The 19,299-nt window shown below is 39.2% G+C and overlaps 1 protein-coding gene across 5 annotated transcripts in view; it reads left to right on the top strand.

Annotated features, from left to right (window-relative positions):
* Positions 1-19,299, top strand: part of ZNF148 (zinc finger protein 148) — a 166,106-nt gene that overhangs the window by 103,815 nt on the left and 42,992 nt on the right. For all 5 annotated transcript variants that reach the window (XR_009867791.1, XM_062209192.1, XM_062209184.1 and 2 more), the window contains 3 exons: positions 4,331-4,456; positions 14,382-14,505; positions 15,752-15,835. Coding sequence is in view for 4 of the 5 variants with exons in the window: in XM_062209192.1 (XP_062065176.1) it covers positions 4,331-4,456; positions 14,382-14,505; positions 15,752-15,835 (334 nt within the window). In the remaining variant the exon portion in view is untranslated. The remainder of the gene's footprint in view (positions 1-4,330; positions 4,457-14,381; positions 14,506-15,751; positions 15,836-19,299) is intronic.

Here is a 19,299-nt window from a genome sequence, read left to right as displayed (position 1 = left end):
GGGGATGGAGGTAGATGAAAATTTGCAAGCCAAATGGAGTCTTTATTGATATAGTGTCTGTTAATATTGTTTTAGGTGCTTTGATGTTTGTTCTATTGCTAACATTACAGAGTCTGGAAGAAAGAAGTTAGGAAGTGTATCAGGTTTGGAAGAAAATGTATGATAAGCTGGTAGCTCTCATGAAGTCTTTGGTTTTGTCCATAAGGCCTGTTGCAGTTACTTGAAATTATCTACACTTCTCCATTTGAATCACTGACCCTATCTGCTGTTCCATTTATGTAGTTGAGTGTGACATGTGCTGTCTTGAATTATTAGTTTAGTTTTTTTCCATTATGCATCAAAACTCCACGTCTTTATTTTCAGACCTTTGAAAAGGAGATGTCATATTTAGAAATTGTCCTCAGTATCAAGAATGGTGCTTTGCACTTATTAGGTAAATGTTTTTGTTATACCATTTTAACTTGACTGAATAAATGAATGAAAGACATTATGGGAAACACCAATGAATATATCAAAACAACATACGTGTACAAGAAATAGTTAAAAATAAGTTTGCTTTGGGACCAGAAATAAGTCTTGGAAGAGGAAGTCATTCTGGATTCTGGTTTTGAACATCAAAAGGATGATTTTCCATTTAAGGGGACCTCTTTTAATGTTGAGAAAATAGATTTTCTAGAACTTGCAAGAAGTGGTGCAGGGTGAGGAAGCGCGACACTCTAGAACCCTACTTCTGCAAGACTGGGGAATGTCCAGTCCCTTAACTATATGAGGCTCTGGAGATCATAGGGTCTGGCTCTGCCAACGCATCCACAGGTGGGATTCAAAATTCAGTAAATCTATTGCAGGCTAATTTCTGAGTTGATGATTTTATGTGGCCTGTGAATGATGTTACAAATACCCAAAAGGCTTTTGGCAGAAAAAAGGTTCCCCACCTGTGCTTTAGAAGATATGAGAATCACAACTGATGGCTTCTGTAGTTTCACAGTGGGAAGCCCAGAAGGAACGTGGACCCATGGATGATCTGAGGTCTTAGGAGTTTTGGGAGGTAAAATTCTAGATTTAGTTAAATCTGATGGCAGAATAATGGGTGTGGTGGTAGTGTTTCTAAACTGATGCTCACAGCTGCATTGAAATTCAGGCCCTGTGTCCAGCGCAGTGGCTCAGCTGGTTAAAGCCATAGTCTGCAGCGCCAGCATCCCATGTGGGTGCTGAATCGAGTCCCAGCTGCTCCACTGGTCCTGAAAATAGGCATGAGAGAAATTGGGATTGGGTGAAATGATATTGCTGACCGGATGGAGATTTTGCTGCCTTTTTTTTTTTTTTTTAAATCTGATATATTTTCCAGGTTATTGGTTTTCTTGATTAATGGATATAGTTTTTTAAAAAAATATTTATTTATTTGACAGGCAGACTTACAGAGAGGCAGAGAGGGAGAGAGAGAGAGAGGGAGAGAGAGAGAGAGGTCTTCCATCTGCTGGTTTACTCCCCAGTTGGCCGCAACAGCTGGAGCTGTGTCAATCCGGAGCCAGGAGCTTCCTCTGGGTCTCCCATGAGGTGCAGGAGCCCAAGGATTTGGGGCATCTTCCATTGCTTTACCAGGCCTTAGCAGAGAGCTGGATCAGAAGTGAAGCAGCCAGACTGGAACTGGCGCCCATATGGGATGCCGACAGAGCAGGTGATGGCTTTACCCATTTATGCCACAGTGCCAGACCCCATGAATATGTTTTAAACATCTAGCAACTCAGTCTTCTCAGCAACGCTCATCTGCTGATCTCTGCTTTCATTCATTATGTTTTGGTTTGTTTTATGTGAAAAACAATTTTGAGAATGTTTTTTAAAAAAGATTTCTCAAGAAAGGGGTAGGCAACTTCAGGATGAATTTTCTTTTGCCATACTTAAAAGTTTTCTTGTTTTTATAGAGTCTTCTAATCTTCTAAGGGCCACAGTAAAGTTTAAGATTTTCCAAATGTTTTATAACTTCTTTCTAGCCATCTTACCATTGTAATGATCATCTCTTTGTGTTTTTTGGATTTACCAGCTCTTATCTTTCTTTGTTTTTTAAAAGATTTATTTATTTACTTGAAAGTCAAAGTTACAGAGAGAGGGAGAGATGTTTCATCCACGGCTTTACTCCCCAAGTGGCCTCAATGACCAAGGCTTGGCCACACCAAAGCCAGGAGCTTCTTCCAGGTCTCCCACATAAGTGCAGGGGTCCAAGCACTTGGACCATCCTCTGCTGCCTTCTCAGGCAGATTAGCAGGGAGCTGGATCGGAAATGGAGCAGCTGGGACTCGAATCAGCGCCCATATGGGATGCCGGCTTTACCCGCTTCTTACCAGCTCTTTTTTAAGCATCTTAGATTAGACTATACTTAACTCCCTAACTATTGCAGAGAGCAGATTATTTCATCTTTGAGTGATACGGCTGTTGGAGCTTTCTAAAAATGTAACTTGCTATGTGCCTATTGGCATTCATTTATGCTTCGATCCATTCGTGCTTGTAGGTTTGGGTTTGTGCTTTCTTGATGTGAAAATTATTCCTTCTGTTAAAGGGATGGTGTTAATATCATTTTGCATGTATGTGGAAATAACTAAAAGGTCTAGATACGTGTGTCAGTCTTTTTTTACTGTTTTTTCCTATAAAGGCTCCTCTTTGGTTTGGTGAATAGCTGCTAATTGCAGAGTTTATTTATGAGTCGTCTTACACTTCTACTTGACAACTTCTGCTAAAAAGACTTCCTCTATTTCTTCCTGCTACATGTTAGATTTCCATGGGTTTTGGTTTTTCCTGAGTTTATAAGCTGCCAAAAATGTTCAAAGTACTTTTTGCTGCCCCTTTGAAATAGGACAGAGCAGTCCCTCAGCTGCTTAGATAAAGTTTGTTATCTCTCCTTGTCTCATAAGCCAGCCCAATTGTGGAATTGTATTTTAGTAAACATCCCTTCAGAGGTTGTGAGATACTTGTATTCCAAAGCTTTGTTGGTGGTGATATTTTCCATTCTATTTTATGTTCTAAATAAGTGATACCCAGAGAAGCCAGGAGAGTGGTCACTGGGCTGTTCTGTTACCTGACTGACTGCTGAATTGTCATTTACATTGTGTGTGCTCAGCTTCTTGGTTTGTGGTTCTCACACACTTCTGTCTGTCAGGAATTTCCAAGAGCTCCGCATTGTTTTATTGATCTGAAATCCCTGGCTTGTGTTGCATTTACCTCATGAACCTCTTCTACACAGCTCTGTCTTCCAACTTCATGTGTGTGCCTGCAGATAGCCGTCATCTTCTGCACCATGTTTTTCAGTGTCTTTTTTGAAAATGTAGCTATTGGCAAGTTGTACTTCTCAAATGATTCTCAAAGATTCTTACTGTATTTTGTAGCCTGTTCAGTTGATAGTTTCTTTTAAGATCCTTGTGTTTTCATTTCAAAGATGAATGGGAAATGTAGCATGAAGGAGGAGGTATGACTAAGTACCACCCAATCTGATGAGAATTGACAGTGCCATTGGAGATCACAGAACCTTGGAGGCTTTTTTTTTTTTTTTATGACACAGCTCTATGGGAGTGGAGATATAAAGAGGGGATAATGTTGTTGCAGTCTGAAGTTTTTTTAAATAGTTCCATGTTTTTATATAGTTAGCATTGTATGTACAGAGCAGTGGCCTAAAGCTGCATGCATTTCTATAATCACCTCTTTGGTGATGGTTTCTTATAGAGGGTAGGAAAACACTGATTCTGATCTTTTAAAAAATGTAGAGCATAAAAATAATGAAACTTTCCCTATTCATCTTTCTTCACTCAGGATAGAAAATACTTTAGCCATCATTCTAATTGCCTTCTTTGGTATCAGAGATATAATCATCTTTTAATATTTTATGCTGTTTTTCATGATATTTTATAATAATAAAGACAAAGACCGTGAAGATGTTAAATATCCCCCAATTGTCTCCCAATATTATATTAATTTTTTGGAACTGGACTTGTGTGTGTTTGTGACTTCAGCATCAGTTCTTTGGATATGGGAGTGAAATGGATGTTAAGATGTCCTGACTTCTGCTGTGTGTGCTAGGTCTTATGATCATCTTTTCCCCAGAAATCTTGAATCTTTACTCCAGGCAGATTTTTTAAAACTTCTTAGTTTCTCTCTCAGTTTACTCCCTCTTGATTTTTATTTCTCTATTGCCTATTAATGAATTCTGTAGCACTTGATTTAGTTGGCTCAAACACATTGATAGTTATTCTAGGAGCATAGCTATGCAGAGGATTAAACATGCAATGACGTTGTGTCACAATGGACTTTTTATTCATTTCTAAAATTGGCTTTTTTTTTTAAACAGATAAGTGTAAAGCAGGAAATTACTTTTACTGATGTATCTGAGCAACTGATGAGAGACAAAAAACAAATCAGAGAGCCAGTAGACTTACAGAAAAAGAAGAAGCGGAAACAACGTTCTCCTGCAAAAGTAAGAGAATATGTTAAGGTGGTGGTCGCTACCCTCTTCATCCCAACCAAACTGCTGATGAATCGTATGGGCAGGAACCTGTCTGCACCTCCCAGCAGACGGGGAAGTCTCAGGTGGCTTAGTGAAGTTGGTGTGTCGCCCTGCTTCATCAGGAGGGAGGACCGGGTGCATGCCTGCATGGGGGTGCTGGGCCTTTGCTTTCCATTTTTCTACTTTTTGTACCACGCCTCTTTCTTCTAAAAGCAATCTTTTCTCTTCTCATGTTTCTCTTTTCTCTAAAAACTAACAGATGCTATGCAGTGCCCTTGTTTCTCATTCACAGTAGTTTTACTTACTTTAATATTAAGGTTTCAGAAAACTGTCATGCCAGTTCATCAGGAAAAGGTGTGGGATGGCTGTAATAGAATGTAAGCTCCACGAGGGCAGGAACCTGATTTCATTTGTAACTGTATCACAAGGGCTTGGGGAGGAGGCCTGCTGGGCCCTTAGGAAGTATTTTATGGGTGGATACTTGGTTTTGTAAATAAGAAACCCATTAAATATTGTTAAAAGTTGTCTGCTTTTTTTCTCTCTCTTCTGTATAGTGATAATTGGCTGTAAGTAGCATTTTTAGTATTTCTAGGAATTTTTTGCAATGTATTTTGCATCTTCATAGTTATTTTTTCATTTTTCTTCCCTTATGTAGTGAAAAAAAAATTTTTTTTTTAAAATTATAACGTGATCTTTTTTTGTTGGTTACTGTTTTGTGATTTGGAATCATTATTCTGTTATTTATAAATGTTATATTACTTTTGGATTCAGCAGTATGCTATAGTAGCTTCTACTAGCTTGCAAGAGCTGCTGGCTGAATGTTCAGGAATTTTGCAAGCCAGTTGCTAATACCTTTGGTGACTTGTAGTTAGCCTTAGTGGGAGTATTGACACCATGGAAATGAGCCATTGCTTCTCAGCCCTCTGTTTCCTAACTGGTTGTTGGACATTTATCAGCCCACCACTGCTTTTGGGATTTATAAGTATGTCTGCTGTAGCAAACTTTTTGAATTATAGGGACTAGAAAAACAAATAGTTGTATTTCTTAGAAATATAAATACATACTAGATTTTCTACCATATTCTCCTTCAAATTTGCGTACGTACATACAATTTTAATTTCCTCTTTTGTAACACTTAATGTATGTGAGCCAATTTTACATCTAAAATTATTGCTCATTCTTATAAACATTTTTATTAGCTGTGTACTGCTTTTTGATACATATATCACATTATGTCAGACATTGCCATTTTATTGGAAAGTTACATACTTTGTGTCTTCAGTCATGCTGCACTTAAAATTTATGTATTTATCGTTGTGCACTGTTGAATCAAAGAGAGTGAACTTTTAGAAAGCTTTCTTGATAATGTTACTCCTTCCAGAAATGTTGTACCGGTTATATTCCCACCTGCAGGGGGCCTAAGGTGTAGCTGTCTGCACTGTCTGTGACTTCTGGGTGTCTGATGTGCCGTTTTTACAAAGATGAGTCTCACTATACTTTAAATTTGAAATTCTTCAGTTTGTGGTCATACTTAACTTGTTTTTGTTATCTTTATTGGCATTTTACATTTTGTGTTTTTAAATTTTTTTAAAACAATTTAAAAATTTTATGTTTAAAAAAGCAGGGAGAGAGAGAGAGAGAGAGAGAGAGAGAGAATGAATGAATATACATAGAGAGGGAGGTCTTCCATCTGCTGGTTCAGTCCCCCAGATGCTCACAACAGTCCTGGGCCAGGCCAGGTCCAAGCCAGGAGCTGGGAACTTCATCTGATTCTCCTGTGTGGGTGGCAGGGACTCCAGTACTTGAGCCTTCAACTGCTGCCTCATAGGATATGCGTTTGAAGGAAGCTGGAATTGGGAACAGCAGGTACCCAGTGTGGGATGCGGGTGTCCCAGCTGGCATCTTAACTACTTTGCCAAATGCACACCCTGTGTTTCATGTTTTATAGAATCTTCCCCCCTTCCTCTTTAATTGGGGTTTTCATATTTTCTCAGCGATTTATGTGTTATATTTTTGTTGTTACTGTTTACATTAATGCAAAAATCAAATTCCTCATAAATAAAAAATACCATATTTTGAGGAAAAAATGAATTTCTAAAACTGTAGAAGTGATTGATTATGTTACTTGGAGTTCACTGTTCATCTATGGGGAATCTATTCCAAATCTTTGAAAACAATATAATATATGTAAATTCTGCATTTTCTTGGATATTTTATTGCCATATTTTTCTGGTGCTATTCTTGATTGTAATGTCCTTCTGAAATTCTGGCTAAAACCCAGATCATTATTTTCTAGTAGAGTGTTACTGGGACTCTTTTTTTTTTTTTTGGACAGGCAGAGTGGATAGTGAGAGAGAGAGACAGAGAGGAAGGTCTTCCTTTTTGCTGTTGGTTCACCTTCCAATGGCTGCTGCGGCCAGCGCATCTCACTGATCTGAAGCCAGGAGCCAGGTGCTTCTCCTGGTCTCCCATGCGGGTGCAGGGCCCGAGCACTTGGGCCATATTCCACTGCCTTCCCGGGCCATAGCAGAGAGCTGGCCTGGAAGAGGGGCAACTGGGATAGAATCCGGTGCCCAAACCGGGACTAGAACCCGGTGTGCTGGGAGGATTAGCCTGTTAAGCCACAGCGCCGGCCCGTTACTGGGACTCTTAATTTGATGATATGTTATAGGTATTTCTAAATATAGATTGTATTTTACAGAGCTTAAACTATTTCGCTTGTGTAATAAACTTATCTATAATGCATTATTTTATATATTCCTAAAGATATTACTTAAGTATTTTTAGCCTGAATAATGGCCAGTTGAGAGACTTGGCTTATTCTTAATATAATGTATAAAAGAAAATGTTTTAGGGTAGCCTTCTAAGCAAGTTCTTAGAAAAAAGAAGTGATTAGAAATAATATATATAGCAGACAGGGGTATAAGAATAAGGAAAATTTTTATTTTATTTTTTAAAGATTTATTCATTTGTTTGAGAAATGGAGTTACAGAGAGAGAGGAAGAGGTAGAAAGATCTTCCATCTGCTGGTTCACTCCCCAAATGGCTGCAACAGCCAGAACTGGGCCAGTCCAAACCCAGGAGCCAGGAGCTTCTTCCAGTTTTCCCACGTGGGTTGAGGGGCCCAAACACTTGGGCCATCTTCCACTGCTTTCCCAGGCCATCAGCAGAGAGCTGGATCTTGAACCAGCACCGATATGGGATACTGGCGCCACAGGTGGAGGCTTAGCCCACTAAGCCACAGCGCCAGCCCTGAAAATAGTTCTGGCCTGTTGGGTGTGTTGGTACAAGGAATGGCTGTGACTGTCTTTAAGGGTGGTCTTCAGTTTCTTTCTTTTTTTCTTTTTTAATATTTATTTATTTATTTGAAAGTCAGAGTTACACAGAGATTGAAGGAGAGGCAGAGAGAGAAAGCGGTCTTCCATCCGATGGTTTACTCCTCAATTGGCCGCAATGGCCCAAGCTGCGCTGATCTGAAGCCAGGAGCCCGGAGCTTCTTCCGGGTCTTCCCACGAGGGTGCAGGGGTCCAAGGACCTGGGCCATCTTCTGCTGCTTTCCAGGCCATAGCAGAGAGCTGGATCGGAAGTGGAACAGCCAGGACTTAAACTGGCGCCCACATGAGATGCAGGCACTGCATGCGGTGGCTTTACCCGCTATGCCACAGCTTCGACCCCAAGTCTGCAGTTTCATGTGAATGGGTTTTTGTGCCTGGACTTTTGGAACTTTGAAGCATAACTAGTTTGTTACTTCACATTTTCTCAGGAGTGTGTTAAAAAAATCACCTTCAGTTATTTCATTAGAGTTCTTGTTCTTCTGTTTAAAGAGAAAGAGAATCTTAGTTCACATTCATAAATTAATAAATGTTACTTGTTTTAAATTCTTTAAAAACAATTTTATTTCCTCAGTGTTTTGGCTAATACTGTGTACATAAGAAAATATTCTAGGGCAGTCTGTTTCAGGAGATTTCTAGGAGGGAAGTGTAGAAATACAGTATGGCAAACAGGGGTGTGAGGATTAATATTTTTTTATGTTTGCAGTACTCTACTCTGCCAAGATCGTTTCAAATCTTGAATTTTGCCATTACGAATGTTTTGAGTATTTGTCACCATTGAGTCATTAAATTGGGGCTCTATTGAGGACCCACATATAACTAAAGTAATGTGATAGGATTTTAGTAAAAATATCAGAGATTATATACCTCCATGTAAATACAGCTTCTTTCATGAGAGGCTGTGGTGAGAGGTACATCTTGCTATGCTGTCTGTAGCTGCCATGGTTTTAAGCAGTATTTGAGATCTGAACCTTGGTCATGTTGCAAATCTTAGATGTAGGATAGGGTTGATATTTAAGAATTACCAAGGTGTACATGGCAGCATGTCTGAGGAAGAAGAGGGTAATGGCTATGGAAGTAAGTTTTCTATGTAGTAGAATTTTACCCCTTTTAAATCCGAAATTCCATTTTATTTTAACCATTTTGTTGGAATTTTTTTGTATGCATTGTTTTCTTTTAAATATAGTGCATTGGAACATAAATATGGCTTTTTTTCTTTTGACGATTTCTTCTGAGGATTCATTTATTTAAAAGGCAGAAACACAGAGAGAGAGAGAAAGGGAGGGAGGGAGGGAAGGAGAGACAGAGAGAGATCTTACTTCTGGTGGTTCACTCCCCAAATGGCTGCAACATCCGGATAAAGGGAATATCAGCGTCTGACTTTGCTGTTCACTTGTTATGTGAATTAGAATATTAGAATATTAGTTTCCCCAGAAGGACTTTTTAAATCAGAATTGTTCAGTTAACCTTAATAAATTATAAGGTTCCTTTTCAGTAAAATATAACAATGTTATTTTAATCCAGTGTTATAGATCTTTTCAGTTTCTCAATTGAAAGAGAGTAGGGTATTTTTAATTAGGTCTCTTTATTCTGAAATATGTTGATTTTTCATTTATTTGATAAGTAACTTGAGTGCTCATTGTGTGCTAGAATCTCTGTCAGGGACAGAAGAGACGAATGGGTTTGTTTACTGAAACCTTTTAGGTGGTCTGAATAGAACTTAATTCCTCAGTTAGGTGAAACTCAGGAAGAGGCTGTTCTACACACCAAGTAGATTGTAGGTCACATACAAAATCCTTACCGTGCCATTTATTTTACATGTAAAAATTTTAGTGTCAAAAAGATTTAAAGTTGAATGGTGTAAAAATGAGGAAAATAGACTAGACATTTGTCATATTTCCTTCTGTATGCCCTTGACCAAGGAAGGAGTGGTTTTGAAGAGACACTGAGTATAAGCCTGGAGATGAAAACAGGAAATGTGGATTGGTACTTATGGAGAAATGAAAGACGAAAATAGCAAATAACATATTAGTATTTTTAAAATTTATTTTCCCTAGGGAATTATGTGTTCTGAGTAAATTGTATTTCACAGAGCTGAACTTTAACTGAAAAGATTCTGATGTAAATCTTTGTTTAGACATACTTTTTATTCAGGAAAGATACAGCCATTTCTAGAACTCAGGGTCCTTATGCAGAATATCAAGTGCTGTGTCATGCTTTTGATGCAGTGAATTTCATGTTCTGGTGCTATCAAAAGCTTACCATTTACTTATTTTTAAGGTTTACTCACTAATTTGAAAGGCAGAGTTTTAGAAAGGGGGGAGAGGGAGAGAGCAAGAGTGTGAGTGAGGGCAGGGAGAAAGAGAGAGGCTGACTGACTTATTTTCTGTCCATTGGTTTACTCCCCAAGTGGCTGCAACAGCTGGGGTTGGGCCTGGCTGAAGCCAGTGGCCCAACACCATCCAGGTCTCCCACATAGGTGGCAGGGGCCGTGTGTCTGGGCCATATCTGCTGCCTTCCCAAGGTGCATCAGCAGGGAGCTGGGTCCTAAGTGCAGCAGCTGGGACTCGAATCAGCACTTCCATGTAGGATGCTGACTTGAACCAGCACTCCAATATGGGATGCTGGCAAAGCTGAGTTAACTCACTGTGCTCCCATACTGACCCCAATAAGTTTATCATTTAAAAATGAAATTTGATAATGAGTAAAATCTGCTATTGAGAGGTGATAAAGAATCCTGAGGACAGAGGATGGGATGATGTGAGGACAGGACATCCGCATACCTAGGGGAGCTGCAGTATCAGGATAGTTACTACTCTGGAAAACGTTGTGTTTTTATGCCTTTGCAGCTGCAGTCCTCCATTTCTAATTGAATTTGGCAAAGAGAATTTTAAAAGGTCTTGCTCTCCTCCTTTGGTTACAGTAACACAGCTAATCATAGATGAAAAATTTGAATTCTCTTAGGTTGTCTTTTGGGTTTTGATGATGTAGAAATCAGTTTTGATCGATTTAGGAATTATGAAGTCTGTGGTCATTAAAATATAGGATGTGGAAAATCATGTCTGCCATTCTGGAGAGTAAACGTTTCCTCACTGAAAGGTGTCTGGTTTCAGATATTCAGTGGCATTGATCTTTGAGGAGTAAAAAATACCAGACTTAAACAACTTGGGGCTTTGCCGGTGAGAATGATGATTTAGGATAACTGTCACCACATATATGAGAATATATATGTGGCTAGCTTGGAACAGATTTGTGTAAATATTTATCTCCATAATAGACTTGGAGATTAAGAAGCAGGTTAACTGAGGGATTCTATTTGGTTTGAAATGTTTCTGTTTTAACATTTATTAAACAGGTAAGAAAAGAAAATCAAGTGTGTTGCATAATAAATTATTCCAAATTTCTCCACTTGGTAAAGTGTGATTGCTAGGTCTTTACAGTATACCATATTTCTCCTGAAGTTGCAGTGACAGGATCTCAAAGTGTTATCTCAGGCTTGTCAGGGTTTAAAGTTTAACACTTCAAATTCTTCAATTGTACTGGTGTCCGTTTGTTGGGAAAGAAGCAAAGCAAAATTATTTTATGATGCCATTATTAGGTAAGACTGCTGAGCTCTAAGACATACACTGAACTGAAAGATGATGTTTTTACTAAATGATCTAGAAAAGGTGTGAACAAGAAAAGAATCCAAGGCTATACCAAGGAAGAAAACTTTGCCTGCATCACTGTGCTGTTTTTGTTACATTGAGGAACTTTGTTCTTCGCATACCCTCCTCCCCATGGCCTTACTCAGTGGTCTGAAGACTGAAACAGTTGAGAAGTATCGCTCTTGGCAATTACTTTGAGAAAAAATAAAGTAGTGAGCATTGAGTGCTGTTTAGTATGGACAGTTGGCAGCCCTTACTCCGTGTAAGGTTTCCACCTTGCTCCAGACACCACTGTAGACACTGGGCTATGGTGGTTAATAAAACAGATAAAACTGAATGGATGTACTTAAATTGCAGATTTAAAGGGCTAATTGTTACTTGCTGGGGCAAGATGAATTTTACACTGTTTTCCTTTAAACAAACCTGATTGTTACTCTGACCTAAAAAGAAGAGAAGAAAATATAAAATGTTCAAGAATTTGGTGTTTCTGTCATTGAACTTGTAAATATGCTAGATTTTTTCATTCTGTTTCTCCACAAGATACTGGTAGGTGTTTCATTCATAACATCCACCTTGATTTAAGGCTTGACTGCAAAATGAGAGTCAGTGTTGAACAATGACCTAGAATTCCTTAGCTGCTCATGAAAGGGCTTTGTACAGTCAAGGATTACATCCGTTTCACATTGAGGAGCTTGGGCCAGATTTGTTCCGTAGAGAGCCCTTCCTTGCAGTTGCTATGCCACAGAAAGCATTTGAACTGCCATGTGTTTTGGCATTTGGATGTTATTTGTTATCAACATATGTGGGGAGAAATACTTGCTGCTGTCTTGTTCTTAGTCCTGTTTTATATAGAATACTTAACATCTTATTATTTATGTTAGAAATATTTTTGAACCATACTTTAGAAGATCCCGCCCCCCCCCCCTTTTTTTTTGCACAGTTTTAACTTGCATTATTATGTGACTTGGAAGGGCTGGAAAAATTTTAGACTGGCCAGAGATGAAACTTTCCATTTTCACTGACTGTTCAGGAAGCTGTGACACCCACTTCCATTCTTCTGCCAAATGTTTCACTTCTGTGACTTTGGTGCATAGACTTTGAAGCATTGTTGACCACATTGGCAGTTTGCCCAGAAACCAAATGCCCTGTGTAATTTGCGTAATAATTACCACTGATTTGCATATAGTATAGGCTGCACTGTCTTCCTGAATTTAAACTAAAAACATAGTTGTAAAAATTAAAGGCTTTTTTTCTTTACATACTCCACATTCTCAGTTTGAGAAGTGGATCGACACAGCTGTGTGTTTGCAGGCCCTAATCAGCTTCCACGGTCCGTGGTATTTCTTGCTGTGTTTCTAGATTTCTCTGCCATGTGTTGGAGACCGTGTCTTAGCTCTCATTCTGTATGCCCTGCCTTCGCCGTTGTCTCACTTTCACAGGCCATGCTTCTCCTGAGCTTGTCTCCTAGTTCTCTCTGCTTCTTTTTTTCCCTGTCCTCACTAATGAAGTGAAGTTTTGATTATTTTCGTTCTGCCATGTGCTTGGTGATTTGACAGTTAAATGTAGCATGATGAACAGGTTGTTGATAGATTGGAAAACATGCAGCCCATGCTGTCCAGACCAGGCTTATGAGTTTCCATCTCAAGTCAGGATGATAAGATTGAATTCCTTGTCTCCTGTTTTCCTTCTGTATGCCTACTTCTAATTTATTTATTTAGCAAATATTTTTAGGAATATGCTTAACAATAGTAGTTCTGGAATAGCCTTACTAATCTGAAAAATACTCCAAATTCTACCCTAGGATGACTTGAAGATTTAGTTCTTTCCTTTACAAAAAAGAAAAAAATAATAATAGGTCAGCACCTAAATGGCTCAAAAACGTATTTGAAGTGTACAATGTAAAGTCTCCCTCCTACCTTCTGTTTTGCCTGCCTACTTCCCCAGCCATCATAGCAAAGGTTATATCCATTTTATGTATCTTTCTCAAACAGTTTTTAATACATAAATGTACATTCCTATTTGTATTCTTTTGTATAAAAGAGTTAACAAAATGATAACTTAGGTTCTAAACATTGCTTTTCTTTCTTTCTTTCTTTTTTTATTTATTTATTTGAAAGAGTTACACAGAGAGAGAAGGAGAAGCAGAGAGAGAGAGGTCTTCCATCTGCTGGTTCACTCCCCATTTGGCCGCAATGGCCGGAGCTGTGCCGATCTGAAGCCAGGAGCCAGGAGCTTCCTCCCAGTCTCCACAAGGGTGCAGGGGCCCAAGTGCCTGGGCAGTCGTCCACTGCTCTCCCAGGCCATAGCAGAGAGCTGGATCGGAAGTGGAGCAGCCAGGACCTGAACTGGCACCCATATGGGATGCCAGTGCTTCATGCCAGGGCATTAACCCACTACGCCACAGCGCCGGCCCCCTCTTTTTTTCTTTTTAAACAAATTCTGGTACCTTTGCCACATAAGTATATAGAGCTCTTTTCTCATTTTGTTTTAAAATTACAGAACATGAAATTGTGTTAGTTATCTATGATTTTATTTAACCAGTCCCATACTGATTAATAATTAGGCTGTGTCTAAAACAAAAAACTTTACTCCGCATATATGAGCATTGAAATTGAAAATATGTGCTCACCCTAGCAGAGAACAATTAGGGACTCCATTAAGCACCAATATGACAGGGGAGGGGGCAGAGTGGTATGGTCTTAACCAGCTTCCAAGGTTTTATTAGTGATTTTATTCATAATGAGTCACATTGTGCTTTCCTTCAGTTAATGATAACATTATTCTGATAGTTTTTGCAAGATTATTTAAGGAAAAATATTTCATAATCTGATGATCATTGTTTGTATTTTTTAAAGTTAGTATTTGATTAAATTTTAAAAACTTCTTTTGTTTTTGCCTTTTGTTTTTTTAAACTAGATCCTTACAATAAATGAGGATGGATCACTTGGTTTGAAAACCCCTAAATCTCACGTTTGTGAGCACTGCAATGCTGCCTTTAGAACGAACTATCACTTACAGAGACATGTCTTCATTCATACAGGTATTTCTTGAATTAAAATGGGCTTATGGCCATTAAATTATTATCTTTGTTATTTTCATCTTCATGTAAATGTCATTCATTCCAAAGACCATAGCTAACCTGGCATTCCAAATCAGATTTCATAAGCCAGAATGTCAGAAGGAAACCATGAAAAACTTTGAATGAGAAAAAAATTAGCATAGATGTATGAAATTAAATAAATAGTTTTTAATTGGGCACTTGTTTGGCTTACAGTATTCCTTTAAGTTAGAGGAGTGAGCCTGTCAGCACTCATGTTTCTCTGCAAGATGTCCAGGCAGAGTTTGAAAGATGGATTTGGAAATCAAACATAAAAAATGATAGCTAAGATCGTGAAGTGGAGAGAACAGAACTAAAGACTGATCACAGACCTGTGGGAAACTGATGTGTAAGATGAGTCAGGAGGGGCAGACAGGTGAAAAGGGAGATCTGATGGACTGCTCAGGGCCTCAGACGCCAGAGCAGACAATTCCAAGCAGTGCATGGTGAGCACTACCACAATCCCCAGGCAGGATGGAGAGTGCTGGAGAATCTTTGGAATAAATGGCAAGATCACATAGAAGTTTTCAGGAACTAGAGTATACTGGTTAGAACACAAGTGGGTGGCAAAAAATGTGAGACTTAAGGTAGACTACAGTTTACACAGGTACTGTGGTGGAAGGGAAGCAGAGCAAGCACCGAGTCTGGAGTGTTTCAGGATTGATGCAGGGTCCAAGCACAGAGCTGAACAAAGAGTGCTTTCCTTAAAAGGAAAAGCTTCAGCAGAAAGCAAAGGCTGAAGAGATGGGATAGTTCTTTAAAAAAGTGAATTAGAAAGTTTTGAAGGTTGTGAAGAAAATAGCTGAAGGGTCATATGACAGGGATGGTGAGCCATGGAGAACAGAATGGGTGAATCTTGTCCCAAATTAGAAAGAAGAGAGGTTTAAGAGTCCTCAAAGTTTTTCATTTCTATTTTGAATTGTTTTGTTTATCTTTTTGTTCTCCTTGAAGGCTGTAGATCAAGCTCAGTCTCAATTTTATGTGATGGTGAGAATGTGAATTTTTAAATCCTGGGGGAAAACTTGAGAGGAAATAAAGTTGTTAAGCTAATCAACAATATCAAAATTTGTGAAGATATTTGGAAATTTTCCAAAATTGAATTTCTAAGATTTGTCTTTCCTCAGAAATAGTAAAGTAAGAACTGTTGTTTTATCCAATAACTAATTTACGGATGTGAAATTATTTTAAGGCGAAAAACCATTTCAATGTAGTCAATGTGACATGCGTTTCATACAGAAGTACCTGCTGCAGAGACATGAGAAGATTCATACTGGTGAGTGCTGCTGCCCTTACTAGGGTCATTAAAATGACTATTTCAAATGTAGGGAAGCATTTTTAATTACAACAGCTTGTTGCCAGCTTCATTTGGTTTTGTTCCTTAAAACTGTAATCACAGCTTATCTAGTTTCTTCCATCAATAAATAAATCACTGTTAATGCTTAAGACTTGGCTTTTGTATCCAAGCTCAATGAATTACTTTGAAATAGTTTTGTAATAACCACAGATATACATGTAAGGTGACAAAAGGAAGGAAGCTTTTCTGAAATAGCTGTTTTCCTTAGGGGTTTATCACATTTAGAGTAGCTGAAGTTATCATTCACATTAGTTAGGCTGAGTCCTGGGGTAGCAGGTACCCTTCTCCCCCCCCCCCCCCCCCTCTTTTTTTTTCATCTTGTGTCATTAAGAGAGATGTGATCTTAAAAAGTTGGAACCTGTCAGTTTCTCAGTCAAGTGGTTAATGATTTAGAAACAAATATTTCAAAAGGTCACCATCAAGGAACACTCATTTTAGAGCAGATACTTATTTGCATATGTATTTCTTTTTTGACTAATGTCAAACCAAGTTTTTGATTTAGTATACTGTCAACTTTTTGACCTTTGATGTCTGTAAGCATGGTGACAAGTCAGTGTTTTCTTTAGAATTGATTTCCAGTGTTTTGCTTTGGTGTAATGGAATAAAAGCAGAGTTGGTGAATTTGGGTAACTTTGATTTTTACATTTAGATAGAGTAGGGAATGATGGTGAAAATATGTGAATATTAAGAGGCATTCCAGTTCTTCATATTCTGTGTTAAGTACTGAAGCAAGTACCTGCCCAGTTGTTACTGGCAGCTGTTGTCAGTGGCTACCTGCAGGACTGTGAAAAGGGATCCTCCGCCACTTGTCATTTAGAAACAACTTCTTCTGCCTGATAACTTTCCTTGAACTTTCCCCCTAAAAAGAAGCATGAATGTAGCAGATTTGCTTACATGAAACCCCAACTACATAGCACATCTTCATGGCTTTGATGTTCTACCTTTTAAAGGTCATTGTACACATTACTCATCTCAGTTTCTTAAGTAAGCATTGACTCCTCATTTTCAGATGGAAGGGAGTATACCAGGCACTGGAGAAAGGACAATTTATGGACTCTGGCTTACAGATAAATTTAGATTTCTGTGCAATAGTAGAATCAACTCAGGTGCAAGTGAAAGTGGTTAAATATTTTGTGATTTTAATAACTGTTAGATTTTGATGACTTTTTCTTCATTTAACAGAGCTTTACTGAGCTTCCAGTGTTTTGCAGCAGCAGGAATACAAAGCAGTTTCTTTGCAGTTTGCATTATAATGGGAGAACCAGACATAAACAAGCACAGTGTAATGAATTGTAGAGTTTTATATACAAAATGCTCAAAATACTGTTGTGCCCAAGGACAGGACACATATGCTATTTGTGGGAAGTTCCTTAGGGAGAGCATCACAGAAAAGGGGCATGGAGCCAAGTTAGGAAATATGCGTGTCTGTGCATGTGGGGGTGTGGAGGAGTGGGTGTGTATCTGAAAAAAGCTTCCTGAAATAGTACTTACCCTTATTGTACTTGGATACTTTTATTCTGAGGCTGGGCACAATTCTGTAATCCCAATGACTTTAGAAACACCCGGGAAAATTTTGGAGTTAAGCAGGGTACGATGGGTAGTTAATATACAGATACTGTGCTGAGTGTCTTGTTAAATGTCTCTTATAGTCCTTATGTTAATATGGAAAGGGAGGAGCTGTTACGGTCCCATTTTATAGATGAGGAAATGGTTAGAAATGCACAGAAGTGAAGAAACATCCCTGAGTTTATATACTTTCATAAATGGTGGAGCCAGGGTTCCAGCTGAAGTCTTTGTGGTTCCAGAGCACACATGGGAAATCCTTAATTGTGCAGAATGGAACTAGAAGCAGAAAAATATCTTTTGACCTGTTTGAGTGTTTCTTGTCTGCCTGTGTCATAGCTTTCTCTCTCTCTAGGTACTTCATTATTTAATTTCTTAAAGATTTATTTTATTTATTTAAAAGGCAAAGTTAGCAGAGAGAGGGAAAAGGAGAGAAAGAGAGGGAGAGGAAGAGGAAGAGGAAGAGGAGAGAGAGGGAGAGAGAGAGAGAGATCTCTTCCATCTCCTTGTTCACTTCCCAATGGCCGTGACAGCTAGGGCTGAGCCAGGCCAAAGCCAGGAGCTTCATCTGGGTCTCTCATGTGAGTGCAGGGGTCCAAGCAATTGGACAGTCTTCCACTGCTTTCTCGGGCCATTATCAGGGAGTTGGATTGGCAGTGGAGCAGCCAGGACACAAACTGGTGCTCATATGGGATGCTGGTGTTGCAGGTGGCAGCTTAACACCACTTCACTACAATACTAGCCCCTGGTACTTAGTTTAGAATAATACTTTTAAATAGCTATGGCAGTTAGAAAAGCATTCCCTGTGTTTCTCCATTTTTAAATTGTCAAGCAAATAATGATTAATCTATCAACTGATCCACAAAGATTGTATGGTGAGAAGAACCATCACTACTTTTTTTTTAAATTTATTTGAGAGGCAGAGTTAACAGCGAGAAGGACAGAGAGAAGAGTCTTCATCTGCTGGTTCACTCCCCAAATGACCACAATGTCCAAAGCCAGGAGCCAGGAGCTTCTTCCAGGTCTTCCACTTGGGTGCACAAGCCCAAGGACTTGGGCCATCTTACACTGCTTTCTCAGGCCACAAGCAGAGAGCTGGATTGGAAGAAGAGCAACCAGGACACAAACCAGCACCTATCTGGGATGCTGGCACTGCAGGCAGAGGCTTAGCCCACTACGCCACAGCACTGCCCTGAACCATCACTTCTTAAAGGCACTGTTTTCTTTAAGTTTTCCTCACCCTTTGGTCTCCTGTTTCCTCAGCCCCCAAGCCTATTCTCTTCTCTGTTTGCAGTGTGATCAAGAATCGCCTCTTGTGTGCTGCAAGGCTGTCTGCTGGGCTAGGGTGGGCGGGAGCAGGAATGGCTGCTTTGGTCTAGTGCCTCCAAGACAAGGTGCAGGCTGCCGGCACCATGAAGAGCACGCCTTTGACCACCTACAGTGAACTCTTAGAACAGCTGGAATGCAGGAGTCCTTCCAGACCAGATGAACCTGGATATGGTTGGATAGATCTACAGATGCCACTGGGAAGTTGTGTACCTGCAGACCAGGGGCTGCTTGCCTTTCTGAGATCTCTTTCTGGTGCAGCAAGAACCAAAACTGCATGCAAGAACTTTCTGTAATTGATCATGTAGAAAAAGTAATGGAATTTAAATCTACTAAAATTTCATTTGCACTTAAGGTTTCAGTAGATGAGAGTCTTAAAACCATGTTCTCAGGGCCCAGAACAAACTGTGACTCAGTAAGCCACAGTCGCTGTGAAAGGAGGTAGCCTCAGCAGGTTGACTTGATGGTGATGTAGGATGATCCTCAGACGCCAG

The sequence above is a fragment of the Lepus europaeus genome, chromosome 2, assembly GCF_033115175.1.
Source record: "Lepus europaeus isolate LE1 chromosome 2, mLepTim1.pri, whole genome shotgun sequence".
Lineage (NCBI taxonomy): Eukaryota > Metazoa > Chordata > Mammalia > Lagomorpha > Leporidae > Lepus > Lepus europaeus.
This window is presented reverse-complemented; position numbering and strand designations above follow the sequence as displayed.